This window comes from Gadus macrocephalus, chromosome 20 (genome assembly GCF_031168955.1).
Source record: "Gadus macrocephalus chromosome 20, ASM3116895v1".
Taxonomy (NCBI): Eukaryota; Metazoa; Chordata; class Actinopteri; order Gadiformes; family Gadidae; genus Gadus; species Gadus macrocephalus.
The window spans coordinates 5335846-5348736 of NC_082401.1; the positions used below are offsets into that span (position 1 = coordinate 5335846).

At 45.5% G+C, this 12891-nt stretch overlaps 1 protein-coding gene across 4 annotated transcripts in view; it reads left to right on the forward strand.

Annotated features, from left to right (window-relative positions):
* The window catches only part of parp4 (poly (ADP-ribose) polymerase family, member 4), a 42874-nt gene that overhangs the window by 17965 nt on the left and 12018 nt on the right, over positions 1-12891 (forward strand). For all 4 annotated transcript variants that reach the window (XM_060040600.1, XM_060040599.1, XM_060040601.1 and 1 more), the window contains exons 17-27: positions 796-882; positions 1374-1538; positions 5665-5711; positions 5918-5999; positions 6138-6275; positions 6536-6722; positions 6833-6903; positions 10467-10654; positions 11854-11953; positions 12303-12473; positions 12570-12650. In XM_060040600.1, the coding sequence (XP_059896583.1) occupies positions 796-882; positions 1374-1538; positions 5665-5711; positions 5918-5999; positions 6138-6275; positions 6536-6722; positions 6833-6903; positions 10467-10654; positions 11854-11953; positions 12303-12473; positions 12570-12650 (1317 nt within the window). The remainder of the gene's footprint in view (positions 1-795; positions 883-1373; positions 1539-5664; positions 5712-5917; positions 6000-6137; positions 6276-6535; positions 6723-6832; positions 6904-10466; positions 10655-11853; positions 11954-12302; positions 12474-12569; positions 12651-12891) is intronic.

Consider the following 12891-nt stretch of genomic DNA (forward strand, 5'->3'; position numbering starts at 1 on the left):
CTTGAGATGTTACATACAGGCAACTGCTGGTTTTCGCCAGTTTGATGGCCTGCTTGTCTGCTACGGGGGCCTGAGGAAGGGGCAAGCGCTGTCCAGACAGAGGCTTTCCAAGTGAGTGGTGGAGGTAATTGAGGAGGCATACAAGTCCAGAGGACTGCCTTTGCCTCTTAACATCAGAGGCCATTCCACCAGGAGTGTCTCCACCTCCTGGGCAGCACTACGAGGAGTGCCTCCAAGTGAGATTTGTGCAGCGGCCTCCTGGACTTCAGCGTGCACCTTTGCCCGGTTTTACAGGGTCAATGTTGCTGCTCACCACGCAGTGGCTGCAGCTGTTTTTCAGGCACCCTCAGGCCCTTCCTAATAGGTGGGTACAGGATTCCTCGTGACTACGTTGGTAATAGTCATCCAGTGTTAAGCACTGCCTCTGGGAATGAAATAGAACAAGGGTTACGTATGTAACTTTTGTGCCCTTGTGCTCATGTTTAAGTCTGCAGTCTGCCTCTGAGATTAATAAAGTACTGTATCTATCTGTTTATCCATCCATCTAGTATCTACAGCATCTCTGTCTGATCTGCAGTGTTTGTAATAGCGCTGTTATTTTTTCAGTAACGAGGCTATCTTACTAATTACTGTTTCCGTTGTTACGACGCCGTTACCGTTGCTGTACGTTAAATGCGGTGCGTTAAATGTACTTACTATATTTTAGTAAGTACATTTAAGTATTATTGGTTGGTATTTCTTAAAACAGAATTAAAGTGGCTATGTTGTGGTGTTTTGTGAATGTTTCAATCCCAGGTGAAGGAGAAAGAGCAGGCCCGGAAGGAGTACAAGCAAGCCATACAGCAAGGAGACGGAGCCTACCTCATGGACCAGGACGCCCCGGTAACGCACAGCAACCGCACCCCATCACACCAACCCTGCCTGCCCTGCGGCCCAGAGGACATGATGAGACCTGATGACCTTTTATTAGTGGATCACTAGAGCAGCTCAAGGGGATCTCTCTTCAGACAGGAAGGAGAAGCTCTGCACAGACTTTAAGCGGGGCGTGTTGGCCTCAGGGAGCCACAGGGTGGGGGTAGAGAGCAAGAGGAAGGCTTTCATTGAACTATTTACTCAAACTTAATAGTAAACTTATGAAGAAGAACACAGTTGATCTGAAGTCTACAATTATTTGGTTTTGGATTGATCATCCAAAGTGGCACGTTATGACGTTGTTGTGAAAATGTGCAACTAATTCCCCAGACAAACAAATCCATTCCAGGTCCAGTCTAATCCAGAAGCAAGTCAGGACCCCACACAGGGAATCACATGATCACCAACAACAAACAGCCCCTCAATGCTCTGCTCTCTGATGTTGGTGATGTCATCCCCAGGACGTGTTCACCATCAGCGTGGGGAACCTGCCCCCTGGGGCCACCGTCCTCATCAAGGTCACCTTCGTCTCCGAGCTCATCGTCAGGGACGGCTGTGTCCTCTTCTCACTTCCTGGTAGCGTGGCGCCATGGCAACAGAGTGCGGCACTCAACCAGACCACGCAGGTAAAGAGAGAGGACAGGAACACTTGATGTATGTGTGCTTGTGTACGGGAATGGTTGTGCGTTTGTGTGCGTGGGTGCGTGCATGTATGCAAGTTTGTAAGTAGAGTTATTAGGGGTCCAAACAAAAACGTAGGAACCCTATTGTAATCGTTAGTATTATTATTTTATTCCTGAATTTTTCGGCTCAAAAGTTTTAAAATATGGCAGGATTGTAGAACTCGTAAAATGAGAATCAAAGTTAGTTAGTTAGTTAGGCCTTTAAGTTCCCTAGGGAACATAGGCCATCGATGGAACCCCTCCTTCCTTTTCGGTCTTGTGCCTTCCGATCCAGTTGTTGCCATGTCAGCCCTTTCGTCTTCATCTTCTGCTCTGTGGTTCTTCTCCAGTTGGCTCTATGTCTTCCCCTCTTTCTCTTTCCTTGCGGGTTCCATGTTAGGGCCTGCTTTGTAATTGATTGATTTTTTCTTCTGAGTGTATGGCCTATCCATTTCTATTTTCTCCTCCTGATTTGGGTCTCTATTGGTTCTTGTTTGGTGAGTTCACAAAGGTTGGCATTTGAGATGGTTTTGGGCCAGTAGATTCCCACAAGGCATCGTAGACAGCGGTTGCTGAATGTCTGTAGTTTGTTGAGTATGTTGGTGGTTGTCCTCCAGGTTTCGGATCCGTAAATTAGAGTGGATTTGACATTTGAGTTGAAGATTTTTAGTTTGGTCTTGAGTGATGTGTTTTTTGTTTTCCAGATTTATTTAAGATGTTAAATGTTGTCCTTGCTTTCCCAATTCTGGCTTTGGCATCCTCCTCTGATCCTCCTTCTATATTAATTACACTGACTCAAGGTATGTGAAACTGATTACACCCTCTAGCTGGTTTTTATCCATGGTTATTCTTGTTGTTGATTCGCATTACTTTGGTTTTTGATGAGTTGATTTTGAGCCAGAGCGAAGCAGCAGTTATCTCTAGTCTGTGTGATTTCTCCTGCTTCTGTTGGTGGGTGTGTGCAAGTAGTGCCAAATCATCAGCAAAATCCAGATCCTCTAGCTGTTCGGTCAGGCTCCACTGTATGCCGGTTCGGCTGTTGTTGGTTACCTGTTTCATCCAGTCAGGACCTCAAAGGCCTCTGATACGCATCCTTCTTTGGGAACTTGACATTTCATCCCTTGGTGAGTATTCTTGATGATGCTGAACTTTGGTGGGATGCCATAGTGCCCCATCAATTTCCACAGCATCTCCCGATTCCACACTGTCAAAAGCTTTTTCAAAGTATATTAAATACTAAGACAGGAGAGTTCCATTCGATGGATTGTTCGATGATGCCTGAAGCCGGCCTGGTTTTCCCCTCAGTTTCTTATCCACCGCCTTCTGGAGTCTCTCGAGTATAATGCGGTTGAGCACCTTCCCTGGTGTTGAAAGCAGCATTATTCCTCTGTAGTTTTTACGCTCCCTGAGGTCCCCTTTCTTTGGAATCTTTATAATGTTGCCATCTCTCCAATCTGGCGGGGACATTTTCTTCTTCCCAGATGATTTGCATGAGATGGTGAAGCATGTTGGTGGAGGTTTCGATGTCTGCCGTGAGGGCTTCGGCTGGTATCTCATCCGGCCCCTCTGCCTTGCCTCCTCTCAGGGCCGTGATGGCCTTCTTGCTTTCAGTCTTGCTGGGGGGGGTTGCAGTTTATCCGTCCACCTCTTTAGTTGGTCTTCCTTGGTTCTGAGGAGTGTTCCCCTGTGAGTTTTTAATGTGTACTTGAGTTTGTTTGAACTTCTGTTTAGTACCTCTTCCTTCCCCCTTCTCTTGCTCATTTTCACGATCGTTTCGGTGGATAGCCAGGGTTTGATGTTTTTTTTTCCTTCTCCCTACGACTTCTTCGCATGTCTCTTTCCAAATGCTTTTCAGACCTTTCGACGTATCCTCCAGTGATCTTGGGGTTTCTGCTACCTGCTGTTGTAGTAATTGTAGTGCTTGGAACCGGTTGTGTAATGTGACTTGGTAGAGTTCAGATGTGCCTATATCCTGAAATTGTTGTACATTGAATTTGACTTCCTTGTCATGCGTTTCAGTTTCAGCTGGATCCTTGCTGTAACCAAGTGATGGTCAGATCCAGCATTAGCTCCTCTTCTAACTCTGACATCCAGCAATGAATGCCTAAACCTTTGGCTAATGCAGATGTGGTCAATCTGATTTTCTGTGGTCAGCAGAAACCCAAGTCGCTTTATGGATGTCCTTGTGTGGGAAAATGGACCCACCGATGACCAAGTTGTTGTCTGCACAAGCCGCTGCAAATCTTTCTCCATTTTCGTTGATGGATCCTAATCCATGTCTTCCCATTACCAGTTCATAGTCATTGTTGTTTCCTCCTATCTTGGCATTCATGTCTCCCATCAGGATTATTATGTCCTTCTTTCTTGGCCTGGAGTATGTGGTATAGTTGGTTGTAAAAGATATCCTTGGTTTCATTGGCTGCATCGTTCGTGGGGGCGTAGCATTGTACTACCTGGAGGTTTATTTTCTTGTGTGTAGTATGGAATCTGGCTGTGATGATCCTTGAGTTGATGGGTTCCCAGCTAATAAGGGCCCTCTGTGCTTCTTTGGAAAGTATGAATGCTACTCCCTCTGTATGTGGTGCAGAGCCATCTAGGGGCCTGGAGTACAGTATGGACCCTCCGCTCGCCAAGCTTCGGACGCACTGTCTCCATGCGGTTTTCCATGTGCGTCGTCATTTTTTCTTTAGCTTGGGATGCTGAAGAGTCTTCCTTTCCAAGACTTTGGGATTTTTTTTACCACTAGGAAAGTGCAATATGCATGAAACTTGCTACACATGCAACATTCCTTATTAGGGCTGTCACTTTTTCCAAAAATGAAATTCGAACGAATTTCGAATGTCCATAATTAATTCGAATACATTCGACCCCCCCCCCCCCCCCCCCATAGAACACGACAACAGTCTTGATTTTTTATGTTGCTCTCGTATACCTCACGTATACCTACTGAATTCATAACAGCACAGGATAAAAACACATCTTTGATAACACATTTGTAAACACAACAAGAGGAAGCTCCGACACACAAGTGCGGCTGTCTTTTACACATTAACAATAACTGCTCGGAGCGCGATATGCGGAGCGCATGTCGTCCATGGCACACACAGCCTATATAAACGAACAATCTGTGAGGCCGACCTCCAACACGGCATGCTGCTCTTTTTATTCCTTACGGAAAGAAAATTACAAGTAGTCTCGCAGCTCTCCGTTACCGTTGCAGCTGCTTGTGTCAGCCGTGCTGTATAAGTCCCCAAACAGGCTGCCCATCGCGCCCAGCGGACTTTTCTCCCTGTCGTGTGCGATCAGTGTCGGTCTCCGTTTCAGTGAGCTCGTGTGAGAGGCTTTCAGTCACGAGATGTTTCTGTGCAGGGGAAAGGTGGACTAACCGGGAGAAGCGGGGATCCAGGAGGGCCGCTTTATTGAGGAGAAGCCACTCGCCGCTCTCTTCTTTATAGCGCATTTTTACAGTTCGAATGGAGAATTACACTTCGAATTCGAACTTTTCACCCCACCTTCGAACGAATATTCGAACTTCGAATAAAAAGTGACAGCCCTATTCCTTATGATGAACAACTTTCTATTCACAAGTCGCAACCCATATGGTCAGACCATTTAGACTTAATGCATTGGCTACAACACGACCAAAGACCTACACATAAACTGCTGGAGGTGATAAAAAGCTGCAAACGTGGCACACATATACCAGGTGACTGTAGGACTATATGGTGATCAATATAGAAATAAGTCCAAAGACAGCAGAGATATAGTATACCCATGCCAAATTTAATTTTGGATGCATTTGTCTGAAGATGCATTTCTGAACCGCGGCCTCTCTCCAAATTTAATTAAATTGAATGAATGTAAGCCATGCTATAACCATGAATTATTTTTATCTGTCTGTATTTTATATATAATATATGTATGTTATTTGCATATCTTTGTGCATAATGTGTACTGTTTCTGTGTGTCATGTGTAGATCTGTAATATGTCTTTGTGCAAAATGTCTGTGTGTATTGTATCTGTTTGTAATGTGTCTGTGTGCAAAGTGTCTGTGTGTAATGTATCTGTGTGTAATGTGTATCTCTCCAGGCCAGTGTGGAAAAGACATGTGTGACTAATGATGCCGCCAGTTCCCGGTGAGTTGAGACTCAAGACAGGGTGGACCAATAGTTTAAATAGCACTGATAACCTCAACATACTCTGGTTACTCCCACTATCGCACACCTAATCGTGTGTGTGTGTGTGTGTGTGTGTGTGTGTGTGTGTGTGTGTGTGTGTGTGTGTGTGTGTGTGTGTGTGTGTGTGTGTGTGTGTGTGTGTGTGTGTGTGTGTGTGTGTGTAGTGAGTTTAGCCTGCAGATGTCCGTAGAGATGCCCTATGAGATCCTGAGGCTGCAGTGCAGCACTCACAGAGTTCAGATCAAGGTAGGGTCACTCTGCTCAGGAGGGTATGGCCTAAACTCACCTCTGTTGGGCCTTTGTACTCCTGACACTTCCTCATGCACTTTCAGAGCACTGTTACATCTGACGGGTGTCTGTGTGTGTGTGTGCGTGTGTGTGTAGACAACAGCCTGTAAGGCGGTAGTTAACGTGCTCCCAGGTGAGGTGGTGGGGGCTGACGGCTTCCAGCTGTCAATCACTCTTTCTAAACTCCACCTCCCCAGGATGTGGGTGGAGAATCATCCCGACAAGGACAGTCAGGTGAGTGATGGTTACTTGTCTTTCTGTCTGTTTGTTTTCCTGTCTTTCTGTCTGTTTACCTGTCTCTCTCTCTCCCTCTCTCTCTCTGTCTCCCTCCCTCTCTCTGTGTCTCCCTCCCACTCTCTGTGTCTCTCTCCATCTCTCTCTGTCTCTCTGTCTCTGTCTCTGTCTCTGTCTCTCTCTCTCTCTGCCTCTGTCTCTCTGTCTCTCTGTCTCTCTGTCTCTCTCCATCTCTCTCTGTCTCTCTCCCTCTCTGCCAGGCCTGCATGCTGGTGTTCTACCCAGACTTCCCGGTGGGGGTTGGGGGTGTGGACGAGGTGGTGCTCCTGCTGGATGCCTCTGAGTCCATGGTGGAGGACGGGGCGGTGAACGCCAGAAGGATCGCCCTGGAGGTTCTGAAGGCTCTGCCGCCCAGCACCAGGGTCAACGTGGTGTTCTTCGGGACAGGTGTGGTCCATACTATCTGATCCGAAGTTTAGCAATTCTCATTGATTGGTAGTTTGGGATTACAATTATTGTTTTGAGTTGGAGTTAACCTTTTATTTGACCTTCATCAGAACAAACTGAGCTCTTCATCTCTGCCAAGCCGCTCAGCCACGTCCTCCAACCAGCCAGGAAGTTTATCCTGGTGAGTTTACAGCCAATCAATGCCTCAGAATACCCTCTGAGTTCAGGCAGCCAATCACTGCCTCAGAATAGCCTCTGAGTTCAGGCAGCCAATCACTGCTTCAGAATTGCCTCTGAGTTCAGGCAGCCAATCACTGCCTCAGAATACGCTCTGAGATCAGGCAGCCAATCACTGCCTCAGAATACGCTCTGAGTTCAGGCATCCAATCACCGCCTCAGAATAGCCTCTGAGTTCAGGCAGCCAATCACTGCCTCAGAATACGCTCTGAGTTCAGGCAGCCAATCACTGCCTCAGAATAGCCTCTGAGTTCAGGCAGCCAATCACTGCCTCAGAATAGCCTCTGAGCTCAGGCAGCCAATCACTGCATCAGAATAGCCTCTGAGTTCAGACAGCCAATCATTGCCTCTGAGTTCATGCAGCCAATCACTGCCTCAGAATAGCCTCTGAGTTCAGGCAGCCAATCACTGCCTCAGAATACGCTCTGAGTTCAGGCTGCCAATCACTGCCTCAGAATAGCCACTGAGAGAGGCCAGAGAAAGGGAGGGACAACCGATGGAGCTATCCCTCCATCGCCATTGCATGTTTTATTCATTGCTTTGTCAAATTCTTTGTTTACAAACAAATGCATAATGTATAACTATGCATAATATGTAGGATATATGTAATAATGTTCATTCTTTGTTTCAAAGAGCCATGCTATGTGTGGCTGGGAAATAAGCTTGCAGGTAAAAAGAAGGGCTGCATGATATATTGTTTTCGTATCGAAATCGTGATACGCGCATGCGCGATATAAAATTATACATATATACATATATATATATATATATATATATATTAGGGATGGGCACGATTGGTAAATTCCAAACTCGAGTGATCGAAGGAATTCCTCGAGGATCAATCGAGTACTCGTTTAATCAAATCTATTTTTAGAATGTGACGCATCTGCAGCAGGAATAGGCTTGATGATGAACGGCAATATTACCAACCAAACATGTAATGCTTATTCTCCATCAAAACAGTCTGAGTTATCAGAGTATTCATTATTTATTTTTGCAAACGTTCAAAACACATTTTCCTTACAAAAATAAATATGCGTCTCACAATTTAAATCACGTCGAACCAAGGCCTGCAACAGTTTAAAAAAAACAAAAACAAGTAGCCTAACCATTGCAAATAATTTAAAGCTGCAAATAAAACGGCAGCAAATGGACTATGGAAATACTCAGCGTTGTGATCTTCTCTACACGGCCGGGATTAGAGCTGCGTCTTGCGGCGGTTAAAATAGCCGACACACTTGGTTGCTGCAGGTCTGCTTTCCCGAACTCACCGTTGTGTTTCAGGAGCATATGTTGCCGCATAGTACTTTCTTGTAGCTCGATTTCGCTTGGCATATTTTACATTTCACCTTATGATCTCCTATTTCTATAAAGTATTTCAATTCTTCGCTTTGCTTTGCTTTAACCGCCATCTCTTAACTTTTTGAATTCTGGCGTGCCTGCACACGGCACGGAACGCGCCACACCACAGAAATGGATACATTTCATTTGCTTTGTGCCAACGGCATGCGTTAGTGGCGCCGACAGAAAATTTATACATTTGCTTCAGAAAACGTTGTTTGTGTGTGTATATGCAAACTCGAGTTTGCCTGTCCCACCAACCGAGTTCATTTGTAACGAGGAGTACTCGAGTAATCGATTCCTCACGCCCATCCTTAATATATATATATATTTTATAAATACCCTTGTACGGTTCTCATCTTCCATGACTAATCTACAAGATAAGTCTTTTGAGAGTTAAGGTTTCTTTAATCTCCAAGAGAAATCCTTAAGATTGAAGGGTTCTTTAATCTCCTAGAGAAGTCTTTAAAGGGATACTTCGCCGGTGGAGATATGAAGGTTATATGAAGTAAATAGTTCTATGTATTATAAATGTGCAAAAAAATAAATAATCGGTTCATCCTAGCCCGAGAAAAGGCAGAAAGTGTTCTCTCAGAGTAAGAAATCCTTCAACTACCACATTGCATTGCGCCCGCTGCACCGCCCGCCTGTTTCCGTTTAGAAGAGGAAGGACCCATTATACTAGCGCGAGTAGTAGCGCAAGCAAACTTTCTGTAAACATATCCCTGTGATACGGTGACTAGTTAGACTAGACTTCTGCTCTCCTATTTTCAAACGCATCATTTGTAAATTACTGGACAACACAGGAAGCCGATACTGTCTAAGAAAGAAAGAGAACAACATTAGCAAGGCTTCAAGCTAACGTTACGTAGCCTATGCTCTGCCAATAACATCGGCTACTTTCGGATAACTACATTGTCACGTTCCCCGGGACTCAAAACTATTGTAGCCATTGTGTTAAAAAAACAAACACTTACTCTATGCTCAGACGTCTGTTTCTCCCGGCGGGCTTTGGCTGGCGTTTCCAGTTCAATTTCTGGGTCCGGAAACATGTATCCAATACCCAACTGTTCAGATGAGGCGTAAAGCCTGGGTGAGAGGTTACACACATGGCCCCATCCTCACCAGATTCAGCCATTTATTCTAGAAGAAACTGGCATCACTGAAATTCGCTGCAGCACAGGGACTCCGTGTTAGTGTCCATAGGCGAACAGAGCAAACAGGTACACCACCAGTTCACTCTAGCGCACTCCGGTGCGCTCCGGCTCCTCGTCCTCGGCAACAAGCAAGGCTTGTTCAGCTACAGCCACAGCAGCCTCCTCCTCTATTTGTCTCAATTCTTCCTGGCTGTATTCTGGCTCATAAAAATAGCCCTGAATGTCAGAAACCAGCAATAGATTTTCAAAATCCACTTCGGCTGTTTCCCATTGCAAATTTGCTTCCGCCGTGGTCTGAGGTTTGTGACGGTCTAGTCCTCGAGCTAATAGGTGAAGAAACATGGCAGACATTGTGTTTACACCTCGTTTGTGAGCTCCCGCCCCCCTCATTCATATATTACAATAACAATTTTATAATGATTGAACGCCGGTTCTGAATCGGTGAAGTATCCCTTTAAGAGTTAAGGGTTCTTTAATCTATATGAGAAGTCTTTAAGAGTAAAGGTTTCTTGGATACAGTTTGTTGCTAGGGAAGGACATGCAGGCTCTTTATGCACAGCAAGACAACCAAAGCAGTCCTAGACAGCCCCCGCTAGTCGTAGAACAAAACTTTAAAATGAGCCTGCAAAAAGAAGATTTAACTCTGTATCGAACAAAGTCAGTTGAATGGAATTATTTTGGTGACAGAAAAGACAACGTTGACCAAAAACAAGTACTTTGTCGAGAAGGCCTTGAAATTGTTGCCCCCAAAAAAGGCAACACGACTAATTTATTTTCCCATTTAATTCCCCACCTCAAAGCTCTGTATAACGAGTGCAAAGCCATATCTGAATGCCAAGCAAAGCAAAAGCAAAACACTTTGGATGCCTTTGCCAGTGTTGCACCACACAAGAGGGGTCCCAAACAGATCTATGCAGATGTATCCGCTACAAAACCTCCACAATCAAAATCCAATATCATGCAGCCCGCTCAGTTTACATTTTAGAACAACAGTACCATCTTGTCACAGGCTACGCCACCAACAGGGGGCAGCACTGAGCTGTGGCGGCCCCTTAGGGCTCTCAGCCTGCTGCCTCCCTCACCTGGGCCCAGGAACCTGCTGCTGCTGTCAGACGGCCACATCCAAAACCCCGGCCTCTGCCTCCAGCTGCTCCGGGACAACAACCAACACACCCGCCTCTTCACCTGTGGCCTCAGGTCAGCCCACCTACACCCCCTCTGGGCTTATTAAAAGAAACTCCTGATATATCAACGGAGTGGTGATATTTGTTTTTTACCCGTTTTGGTGGCAAAGTCCCTGGAAGTAAGGCAGCTGGAGTTCCATAGCGAGGAGCGTTGTGGTGTGGTGTTACCTTTTTGTATTGCTAAAACAGATCTGATATAGGATAGATTTACATTGACCTTACATTTAGGGCAGGGGTGTCAAACTCATTTTAGCTCAGGGGCCACATGGAGGATAATCTATTCCCAAGTGGGCCGGACCGGTAAAAATATGGCATAATTATGTAAAATTAAACATGCTGTGAGCACACCAAACACAGGTTTCCCATTTACTTCCGTGAATAAAAAGGACGATGACCATTTTTCTTAGAAAACACTGCACTCTGTGTCCACTTTTCATCTTTTTGACAGAGACATTTTGGGGCAATGAGAGTGCCAAAGCGCATAATGTTGAAAGTATAAGGCAAAACGACAAGGTAGCTCCGGGCTAGCTGCACTACCTGTTTATACTTGCTCCCTGCTCAGCCCCGGTATAAAGTTTGCTTGCTTAACATAATTGCTATTGCGACTTCTAGTGGACACATTAAGAACAGCAGTTTCCTTCATTGAAAAATAGCAGATCATTTTACGTTACATTCCAAAGCGACTTCCAGTTACACACAATTGTCCAGTAGTTCAATGTACAACAAATTAATCAGTGCCAGTCAATGCAATTCATGTAATGCTAGGAAGGATTTTTATTAAAAAAAAAATCATTTTTTTTTTTTTTAAATTATTATATATTTTTTTTACAATACTGTACTTCACAAAATCATCTCGCGGGCCGGATTAAACCCGTTAGCGGGCCTGATCCGGCCCGCGGGCCGTACGATTGACACCCCTGATTTAGGGCATTTAGCAGACGCTTCCATCCAGAGCGTCTTACTTACCATGAAAGGCGGCCCAGCCAGCTGATCAGAAGCAGGTAAGGTGAGGTGTCTTTCTCAGGGACGCCTTGACATTCAGCTAGGTGGAAGCTAGCCACCTTCCGGTTGCGAGTCAACCCACTCCAGCTCCTGAGCTAAGCCGACCCAAAATTCATGGTCAACAACAATATATCTCTAAGATGTGTTGTCACATTTAGAAATGTTTGAGTGTGTGTGTGTGTGTGTGTTTGTGTTTGTGTGTCATCTCAGCTCAACAGCCAATCAGCACATGTTGAGAACCCTTGCACAAGCAGGGGGCGGAGCCTATGAAATGTTTGACACGAAAACCGAACACAACTGGAAAGAAAAGGTGAGCCTTAAGTTAATGATAATAGTGTGGTGGTTCTTACCTCTCGAAACTCAGGAAGGAGCTCAACAAAAAGCTTTTGGCAAACATAATTGAATGACGCCAAGCCAAACAATAGCATATGACCCATACGGACATCAGATGGCGATGAAGAACATGTGTTGTGATGGAAGCAATTTAGCTATTTCCTCTTAAACTCGCTACAATACATTAATTGTAAATGTTTGTTTAGATACAAAATGGTGTGAGTATGTGTATGTGTGTTAGTTTTCATGCACATACGTTTATGTTTGTGTGTTTGTGTGTGTGTGCGTGTGTGTGTGTGTGTGTGTGTGTGTGTGTGTGTGTCTAGGTGGTGTCTCAGGTGAAGCGCATGGGCTCCCCGGGCTGCAGCTCGGTGTCTGTAAAGTGGCAGCAGTTCAACCCCACAGCGCCCCCCCCTGTCCAGGCCCCCCAGCAGATCCACTCCCTCTTCAACGACCACCACACGCTGGTGTATGGCTTTGTCCCGCACTGCACACAGGTGGCCATGGCAACACGTCAGCTTTCTCTGTCTGTCAGTCTGTCTGTCTGTCTGTCTGTCTGTCTGTGAAATTAACCTGTCTCCTCTGTGGGACAGGCCCTTCTCCATGGGAACCTGAGTGGGATGGAGGTGGTCACCATGGTTTCCACCAGCGAGCTGCAGAAGACCCGGGGCACGGTACGATGCTCACAGACACCCAGACGGACACAAACACACACAGTGCGCTTGTGTGTTACATATTAACCTCAACCCTAATGTATACAGCAGGGTTTTCCCAGGGTAAAGGTCTTTTCCATCTATTGTCTTTTTCCCAAGTTAATAAAATAATTGCACATCATGGAGCTGAATAGTACAGAAGCTATTATGAGACAAGGATAGGATCCATGCTGAGGATCTAAACAGCCTTTCAATAAAAGCA